The sequence below is a fragment of the Acyrthosiphon pisum genome, chromosome X, assembly GCF_005508785.2.
Source record: "Acyrthosiphon pisum isolate AL4f chromosome X, pea_aphid_22Mar2018_4r6ur, whole genome shotgun sequence".
Lineage (NCBI taxonomy): Eukaryota > Metazoa > Arthropoda > Insecta > Hemiptera > Aphididae > Acyrthosiphon > Acyrthosiphon pisum.
This window is the reverse complement of record NC_042493.1, coordinates 6723458-6734167: the sequence shown is the minus strand read 5'-3', so window position 1 is coordinate 6734167 and position 10710 is coordinate 6723458. Positions and strand designations below refer to the sequence as shown.

Sequence of the window (10710 nt, the reverse complement as noted above, 5' to 3'; positions counted from 1 at the left end):
TACTCTTTATACATCTTATACGCGTATGCTGATTGTCGCCAGGTTGCAGCTGATTTTAGATTTTGTTCAACATGTAGTAATGTAGTATACTTACAATATTATAGCATGTACCCTATTATAGCCGAATCTTGGACGTTTCCTACCCAAACGGGACAATTTCCCCCCAGGCAAAATATTAAAAGTAAAAATATTAAACAATAATATACATTGCAAATCAATAAATGTAAAAATGTTTTAATTAATACATAAATATAATTACAATTCTAACGTCATCATAATATTCTAATACCTACCCACTAATACAAAATTCAATAATATCAATATTAAAAATACAAAATTAAATAATACAAATCAAAAATTCAACTAATAGGTTTTTATTTTTTAAGATAGGTAGGTACCTCACATAACTTAAGGAATTCAAATTATCTTCATTTGAAAAACGTTTACATACTTCTGTTAATTAATTCCCAAATTATTGCAGAAAGCTTCTGTCCTATAATTAAAAACTTTAAAGATGTACTATGAGTTCCTCATATGTAGAGCTTTGATAAAAAACCATAAATTTGGATGATTGATACGGGCTAGTATTATAAATTTAATATTCCTCCCTTCCAAAATATTATTTTCAGAGAAAAAGATGTAATATGACTTTAGCCCCCAAAAGTATCGTAGGAAGTTCGCGTTTTTCCGAGGAATTTCTGAGGCTTGGCCAATTTTGGATTTTGCCCTTAACATATTATGTACCTATAATATACAATGTGTTCTGAGGGGGAGTGACCGGCCGACGACATATGAAAGAGTGAGTCTAACCTTTTTTTTTATCAAAACCAAACATATTACGCATTTGTTTATGCATCTTTAAAATTTTTCAACATTTTAACGTAATTTGTTTTTATTTTAAAGCTAATTAATTGACCTATCAACAGTATCAACCAACGTAGGTACACAATGAAACCAGAAATGTCCAAATTATTTGTATTAAATTGAAAAAAGCACTTAAAAATCAACTATAGTTAATACTAAATTATTGGGAGTAACGCTTAAGATAGGTACTAAAGATACTAATTTTTGATAAATAAAAGGTTCACTTTTATAAAAATAATTTGCACATTTCTGGTTTAACTGAGTATGTTAGTTGATAGGAAAATTAAATAGCTTTAAAATAAAAAAAAATACGTCAAAATGTTGAAAAGTTTTGAAGATAAATGAACAAATGCGTGATAGGTTTGGCTTTGCTAAAAAAAAAAGTCAATTGCCTATAACTTAAAAAATAAAAAGTTAGACGCACCTTTTAGAGGGTATATTTTCATCATTTTTGGTATACTTTCGTGTGACGTCAGTTGGTCACTTCTCCGTGGAACACATTGTATATTACGTATTAATACCTATATAAAACTGTTTAGGAGCATGACCAAGTAAATTATAATACAGTTAATATCAGAAATACGTCAAGACTAATACTTCTATACTCTAGAGTCCTAACAATAAACATTAATTGACATTGACTGATGACTAACGTGATCATCCACTACTATGAGGACATTTCGATTGTCCGATCTTATAATATGTTGTGATTTGTGAGGTCCACACAGTGAGGGGTTGGCCGCACGGTGGACTTATTTCGTTTTAGATTCTGAGTGGATCAATAAGAGAACTACCTATATTGGTTTTACAACGATGACGTTTATTCTTCGTAAATCACATTAAAACATTGTTAGGTACAACACGTGTGGGTCATGAGATAGTATGTACCAATAATTGGTACCACGATTATAAATTATTATAGACATGACTATAATAATGATATTATAATCTATACAAATATATACCTACAATAATAAAGTAATCGCGTATGAACGCATCACCCGTAAGATAATGAAATCGTCTTCTAGTTGATACGTCATATTATTATTAAAATGACAATATCAAGTCACATAATATGCGTAATAAACATGTACATATTTTAAAAAATACTGCAGTTATGTTATAAATATTATAATGTCATACACGTGTACTGCTGTGTAGGTACAACAATACAACATGTAGGACGTAGGTACCTACATTCAGGTACAGTTTGAAATTGTATTGTGTACGTATATCTATGCACACAAAATTCACTATATAAGTATGCGGAATTAATAACGCTTTTTCAACGATTTTAACCGTTCGGGAGCGTGTGCACAGGTGAAAAACGTACCTACCTATATGTGCATACACATAAACAATATGAAATATACAACACATCTCACATAATGTGCGGCACGTGGTAAAGGTACATACATATAAATATAATATATATATAAATGTATTCTATATTATAGCCGTATAGGTGCAGCCGGAGTTGAACACGCTTTGCACACGCGATCCAAATAGTAACAATAATAATAATAATACGAGATAGGTATAAAATATACCGTACACCGCCATATATATATATATTAAACCGGGTTACAGGGTGCGTATTATATATATAATATATAATATTATGTGTCGAGCGTGTTTTTCTTTTGGCACGAGTCTGGCCTACATCTATATAATAATATAATATTATTGTATCCAAACGCAAATAATTATTACCGTTTTCCTCCTTTTAACCCCATCCCCCCAACGGGCGCGAGCACACACTCGACCCGCCGAAACTCGCACAATATATAATACAATAACACACACATAAAACGTCCCCGCTGCACCGGTCGCTCGCGCACACCGGGCGAAAAACTTCCTAGTGTCACACCTGCTGATTCTGCTGCTGCTGCCGCTCCGTTTCTCCCGCTGCTGTTGCTGTCGGCTGCGGCGGTGGGCAAACACCGTTAGTGGGTTAGTAGTGCGGCGGCGGTGCAGTTCGCGAATCGCGAATATTATTATATTTTGTTATTATCATAGCGGCTCACCTCTTGTGTCGGCCCCGCTGGCGGGTGGGTGGCGGTGGTCGGTGAGTGAGTGGGCGGCAGGGGCGACCTTTCAACGGGAACCGTAAACACCGAACATAATATTGTGTGACGCGCAGCTGCCTCGTCCGCGTGCGGCAGCCGAGCGCGTTGCGCCCGTGCTTACGACACGCACACGCACACAATGCGCCCACCCACTCCTTGCCCACGGACGCTTGCCCAACTACCCCTAGGGACCGGCATGACGTTTATTGTGCGGCGACATAATAATAATATATAAGAGCGTCGCAGTGGCGGCAGTGCCGTTCTGCAGCTTCTCTTATTTCGATCTCTCCCTGTCACTCCATCTCTCTCACTCACCCGTCACGGCCGAAAGGGGTAGCGTATGATGATGAGGCATAGTCGTCGACGTCGTCGTCGTTGCGGTCCTCGTCACGAAGAATAATATAATGTACATTATTTATAGGCACTATTATTGTGTACACGCATATTATAACGATAATATAATAATATGTGATGCGAAAAAAATATTACAATATATAGGTACGCCGCATACGCACATATTATATTATTGTTGTATTTCGAAAAACCCCACGCGACGACCCCGCGCGCCATCACTGACGGACAACCGTTATTCTCATTATTATTATTATTGTTGTTGTTGTAAAATACATAATATCGTCTATTCTAATATATGCATGTGCAGTGGGGTTCCCGAGGTCGCGTAAATGCACATAATATATGATAATAATAATAATGTACAGCGTTCGCGGTCGTCAGATTTCTCGATTCGGCGGAAACGCCGCCGTCGCCAGTCACCACATCGATCTGTTATTCTCGAGTAAACGAACAAAATCCCCCCCCCCCCCACCGGACATTTCCCCCGACGCAATAAAGGGTAGTACAATATCCCTCCGCGTCCGCGTTGAAAAAATGATTACTATTTGGTGATTGACTATTATTATTAGACACCTACTTGTAGGACTGTAGTCCGTAATATTATGCTGTATAAAAATAACATAATATTATTGTATAATATAATATTATAGTTTTATAGTTTATAGTTTTGTTTTCATTTCTCTATACTGCGGGGTTTTATCTTGTAGATTGTCAACTTCAAACGAGTAAAATAAATGTTCAAATATATAAGACGAAGTTAAATTAATTTAATATACATGATGAATGTTGAACATTCAATAATAATAACGATTAAAATTTAATTTTTTTTTTAATAATAATTGACGACGGGGTTTTGTCCTAGATTCGCAATATCCGACACCTGCACAGTCCATATTAAGGGTGGCAGGAGCCAAGAGGGCATGGAGTATAGATGTAAGCGGTCTATTTTTTCGTCAGGCTAAATTCATATCAAGCGAATGTATATGCGAAGTAAGCACAAGTAGGTATTATGTAACTATAGGTACCTAGGTACTATACACAAATAGTTTAAAATTTAAATGCCTACTGGCTACTGTTACCATTGAGTAAATGTAAGTACTCCAAATTCCAAAAGCTTATATAATTATTTAACTGTGTTATTTTCGGTTTGTTATTATTTTATATTTAAATTATAATTTATTTCTTATTAATTGAAGTATCTGTATTCTATATATGTATAATTCATATTTATGATATACATTTACAATTCATATTTTTCAGGTAACGTTGTTTTTTTCTACTTACGTAGGTACTGTGTCATATATTTTACATTAAACAGAATAATATAGGTATTGTTTATTTATGACAGGTTACCATAAAGTCATATGCACGGCAGTCGTCAATCGTCAATGTTATAATGTTCAAATATCAAACACTTGACTGTATTTGTTTTTCGTTGGTGGGGACCCGCGACCTGAAAGTATTTGCCACAAGAGGAGGACTTATTCGGGCTCGCACGTACATATAATAATATTATAATACAGCGGTACCTCGTTAACTCGAACGTCTATAAGTTGAATTTTCGATACGTAACTCAAAAGAAAGTCTTGACCCCTGCATACAATTTATTCTATAACTAGAATTATTTTTTTGGTCCCCGACCGATTCGAGTCACCTAGGTATCACTGTATATTATAACATTATATGAAGCGTGTCGATGATGTGCATAAATATATTATATATTATATTATGATTGCCATCATCGTCGCCGCGAGAAATATAATATAAAATAGGTATTTTGAAATCAAATTTCACGACGATATTTGTGCGCGTGCACCTCTTCGCTATACCGCTATCACGGCAGGTAGTATGTACCCACTCAGCAAAAAACGCGGTCAGCTTATTTACGATTCGGACGTCCTACCCCTCACTCCACCAATCGGCCCGTGGCAACAGGCTATGCTATTATACTTTTGCGAGCGTCCGTTCGTGGTTATAATCACATATAAACAACATTGTACCGACGAACACGGACATATTTTTGACAAATACTTCAAACGGCCACACACCTACCAAAAATGCATGCGGACAGCACTATTTTAATACATAACTAAGTATTTAGCTGAAAGCTGTCACATTTTAAATACATTTTCAATAGGTTTAAAAACAAAAAGAGTATGGAGTTTTATTAAGTTTAACTAGTCGAGTTCGTTCATTTTGGAATTCAAGATATTTAAATTTTACTTGAACACCCCTTCGGAATGCATACCATTGAAGCCAAATAGACTTTCGAAAGTTTTTAATGAATTTCCCAATTTACTAACAGACTTGTGGCGGGATAGTGGTATATAGATATAGAATAACCGAATACTAATATAAACGTTCCCAAAACTTGTTTACTTATTGAGTACACATAAAATTGAATTTAAAAGCTCGAGAGGGGGCTTTTCTATGTTTATTTTTTAAATGAATTTTAGCATATACAACATTTTATTTCACATTATTATCTTATAAAACGTATATAGGTACCTATGTATTGATTTGTAATACCTAGCTAGTATATTTGTTTTTATTTCCAATTCTATATTGTTCAAAGACAAACATTTTATTAAAGAATCATAAATATTACAAATATTTGTCAAAGCATGATAGGAACGATCTAAATAGGTTAGAAAAATAAGTCAATAGTCTATTGAATTACTTAACTTACAAGTTAAGACTATAACTATAATATTACGACTATACCTATGATATTTACTGAACAAAAAATATCTCCAATTTAGTATTTTTATTTTTGATGAATTTAGTATATTTGTTGCGATTGTAATTTTTTTTTTATATCAAGGCATATTAATTGATGAAAAGTTTATAATATTTGAATATTGGTTATGGAACCTGCTTATTGATATGGTCTCGCACTAGTCAAAATTTAAGCTCAACAACAGAATCTTTCTAATATAGTAGGTACTACGGAGCTCTATACTAATGATTCACTTACTTATAAAAACTGCATAAAAAGGTTCACATTCTCGAGTCCTTTAGAAATTAATAAATAATATGGCCTCGAGACAAGTTCTAGGTAATAAACTCTATTATAGACTCTTGAAAAAGAAAACTGGTGTGGAAGGAATCCCTGCCACACCTTACTCTTTCCCTAAGATTCACCCTAGGGAGTAAATTGACTGATTTAAAAGGTAATTTCAACTTATTGGTATTTTAATAATTATTGTAGGTATAATATATAATCACTTATCTGTGTCGCACACACTGCGGCCCTTTATACAGTTCACGGTTTTGCATAATTATTTTTTTAAATGTAATCAAATTTTATATGTTCGGTATTTTTAATAAAAATGATTCTTATATAACCTAAAACCCATACTTTGGCCAATGACATATCACAAACATAGAAAGGAAGATGATAATGATTCTAGATACAATTACAACCAAAAGTCGTATAAGTACAAATTTAGTTGAATAAAACCGTAATATCCAGTACCGGATGTCCGGGTCCTTTGAATACTTTATTAACGTAATAAGATGAACATTTTGTGATTATTATAATTTAAGTATTGACTAAAATAATTAATGAGATTTATATATTTGCATTCAACTGTATTAAATGATATGTTTTTTTTTGTAAATATTAACATTATTTTAATCAGTAGGTATACACAATAATATTATACACAATAAGATATAGACCAAACAAGACTTTGAAACAAAACAAAATAAAATATATTTTATTTTTGACCCCGAGAGAAGCGATGGATGTATTAATTTTACAAGGATGTGTGTTTTTTTGTGTGTATGTAGGAATACACGATAAATAGGTAGTCGAAATTATGCTTCGATTTTCAACTTCAGTATATTTTTTATTAGTTTTTTTTATTACTGTAATACTAATTCAACTTAACCAGCTACCGTATTAATAATAACAATATAAATTTAATATAAAATAATATCCTAGGACAACAAACCGTCTCCGCTCAGAATCGTTTTTCGTATACACAATGACATTATATCATTAAATTCAAATTTAACGCCATCCATTGCAGTCACCCAATTGAAATCTACTGTAGAGCAACATCTACTTACCCTCTTGTTTTTAATAGTTGAATTCTCTATGTTTATTTGTTTAATACGTATATGGGACCCCCCCCCCCCCATCCCCTTACTTAAAAAAATCGGGTTGACAGTTGCCACTTATATAATATAATCTAAAGGTCTTTTCAAAACCTGGGTTTACCTGTAATACGCTGTGTCTATATTTAATAAATATTTCTGTATACAATGCCGCTATGTACCACCCAGAATGTTTAGTTTCTTTAAGAACGTCACCCCTAGGGAGGCAATGTATTTCTGGGATTCGCGATCATATATTTATCAAAATTCAAAATTCCCAGTAGTTTTCATAAGCGCCGGTAAAAACATAAAACAATTAAGGAAAAACGGGAATTTTTATGCAAAGTCCTTATTTAGCGTCAAAGTTAGGTTCCTAGAAAACAAAACTATATAAGCAAAAAAAAGTTAAGTTAGTCACTTTTAACACACACTTAATTGAAATGTGTTCCTGCCAATAAATAACACAATACAATATAGTAGATAATATAATAATAAGTAATACGAGACAACTAGTGCTGGACAGGATAAATCATCGTTAAACAACTTGCTGAAACTCATTACCTCCTTGGAGATGATGCCTGGTGACGATCTTGAAGGAACTAAACCACCGGGTGGTACGTAGTGGCACCATGTGCACACCTATATTAATAAAACATAAGCACAGTGTATTACATGTGGTAACAGTTTTATGTATAATCCAAACGGAATAACTAAGAACGATTTGGTTGTTTTATTTTTATAAATTTGGATATTTATTTACGATTAAACAAGTATTGTCAACAAATGCAAATCGGTGAAAAGGTGAGATTTAGGCGGAGAACGGACGGAACGCCAAGCTCGATGTATAGGCATCTCACTGTTCCATCGGCTGTGTCCGGTTTGGTGCTATGCGTCGTTGTGTATCTGTGGACTACTGTTCCGCTCACCTCTGTTAAGGCCGGTGACACAGCCACTACCACTACTTCTCCTTCTCCTTCTTCTCCTCCGCTTCTTGCACCCCGTCGACCGTCTTCTCGGACGTCTAGCCGCGCACTTACTCCTCCTCTTCCTCCTCCTCCTCATGCGACGTTTGCCATAAGGATTCCCGCACCCGGCGGCTGCCGTCGTGAAGATACCACCACCACCGCTGGTCGACAAAGCGTCTTCTGTGGTCTCTGTATCAGTGGCCTCTGCGTCGGTGTTGTCATCGTCGTCGCTACCACTGGGCTGATATGGTCGGCGACGTCGCCGACTGCCTCTCCGCCGCCTTCTCGACCTCCTCCGGGAAGACGCGTCCACCGTTGACGAGTCATCATCGTCTTCTTCGGTGTCTGTAGCCGTGTCGTAGTCGTCTCTTTCGTCGTCTTCTTCGGTACCGCTTACACTACGTCTCCTGCCCCGACGGCGACGGCTCCTTCTTGACCTACGCCTCCTGGATCGGCGACCACGTCTCATTTCTACTTGACCGCTAACACCAGCCAAAGCGTCGGTAAGATCATCTGATACGTCTTCGCGATTTTTCTGCGTCACGCGTCGTTTTTTTTGTTGCAACTTATTTGCCGTCGATTGCTTCTTAGTCTGTTTGTCAGCCATAATAAAAGACACGGTTTGTTCCCAAGGATAAAGTTTCAACCACAGACGGCACTCATAAGATTTTTAATTCTTCTTTCTCAATACTGTCGGATAATAAACAAAGTGTCTCTACGACGCAACGTTTACATAGCAAAGACGGTGTTCATATTTTTATTTCGGCTAGCAACAGTAAATTATAAATTAAATATGATCGTAACTGTGTAACTATGTATTTTAGTGTGATATATTATTATTTATTAGATACACATAATTTGACAATTAATTATCGCCCTATACCTATATAAAAGCTATAAGCACCCAGAGATTGCATTGTGACAGTAAACCCGCGAACAGTCAACAGACTAGTGTCACGTCGTGTAAGCTCGCGTGTACGTGCAAGTATATTTATTTGTACATTGAAATCATAATATGTTATTATGATATCACGCTTGTATTAAATTTTCGTGCTTTTTGTCCCAACAAATACAATTTTATTGATATTTATAGGAAAAAAAACTAAAAAAAATTTAAATTTGAAACTGCCCGTAAACAGCTCAAAACGTGTCAAAATATTTTCAAAATGTTATGGTGTATAGAAAACGAGAGTATAAACATTCAGTGAAATTTTCATTTATCTACAGTTATTCGTTTTTGAATTACAACAAAATAAGAAAATCGAGTGAATATTCAATGTTGTAAAAATATGAACTTCAAACGCTCATAAAAATGTATAAACTTTTGAAATCTACTGGGAATATGGAATTTTTACCTTCCCTGAAATGTACCAACTAGATTCACTTTCCCATCGAACAAGATACTGAAGTGGAAAATCGAAGCATTATTTCGACTACTTATCGTGTACGCAGACAAAAAAAAACACACCATTGTAAAATCAATACATCCATCACTTCGCTCAGAACCTAAAAAACATAACATGAGGTGATATGATAAAGATATAAAGATACCTTTGATTATATGTTTTAATTAGGTATAATACTATAATAACAACTTATGAGGAACCTTGAAAGTTGAATTACATTTTCAAATTTTTTGACCAAGCAAAAATATTAGAAAAATATTTATATTATATTCAATATTTCTAGAAAAAAAAATTAGCAAATTGGATCAAGATGGTACTTTAGAGAGGTCATTTTTCAATTTTCTCAATAATTATTTAATGTCATGGAAAAAACCACCGACAAATTACAAAAAACCGCTAAAAACCGTTAAAAATGGAATTTTGATTTCTAACGCTTTGTTTATCACCATTGAAACCAATAAAAAATTATAATATTATAATATAAAATTAATTTACATGCTATAATAAATAATAACAATACAAAATATATAGGCTGACAAACCGTCTCCGTTCAGAATGACTTTTTTTTATATAATGATATTGTTATATCATTGAATTCAAGTTTAATACAATCCATTATACATTAAACCACTTGTAATCTACTGGTACAGCAGAGCGACATCTACTTACCCACTTTTTATTAATGTTTTTTCTATGCCAATACCATTTTTTTAGTTGGGTCAAAAAGCTTGAACAGTTAATACGAAGTTCCTCACAAGTTGTTATAATAACAATTAAAAAATATTAAAAATACATATACATGCATTATTTTTATAAGCATTTAAAGATTAAAATTTGACATAATTCCTCAAAATCTTGACAGTTTACAAAAAAAATTTGTAGTTACAAATTTATAAAATTTTTGGTTTTTATAGCTAAGAATTGAAAATTTAAAACAAAATACTTCAT

The 10710-nt window shown here is 34.1% G+C and overlaps 1 protein-coding gene across 1 annotated transcript; it reads right to left on the bottom strand.

Moving 5' to 3' along the window:
• Positions 1-8119: 8119 nt before the first annotated feature.
• LOC100569715 (uncharacterized protein DDB_G0283697) lies at positions 8120-9334 on the bottom strand. Its single transcript, XM_003243839.4, has one exon. The coding sequence runs from the start codon at positions 8961-8963 to the stop codon at positions 8277-8279; it is 687 nt and encodes a 228-aa protein (XP_003243887.1). The 5' UTR covers positions 8964-9334; the 3' UTR covers positions 8120-8276.
• Between the last annotated feature and the right edge of the window lie 1376 nt (positions 9335-10710).

Coding starts and splice junctions, on each gene's coding strand:
- LOC100569715 (XM_003243839.4), bottom strand. CDS start 8,963: ATGGCTGACAAACAGACTAAGAAGCAATCGACGGCAAATAAGTTGCAA.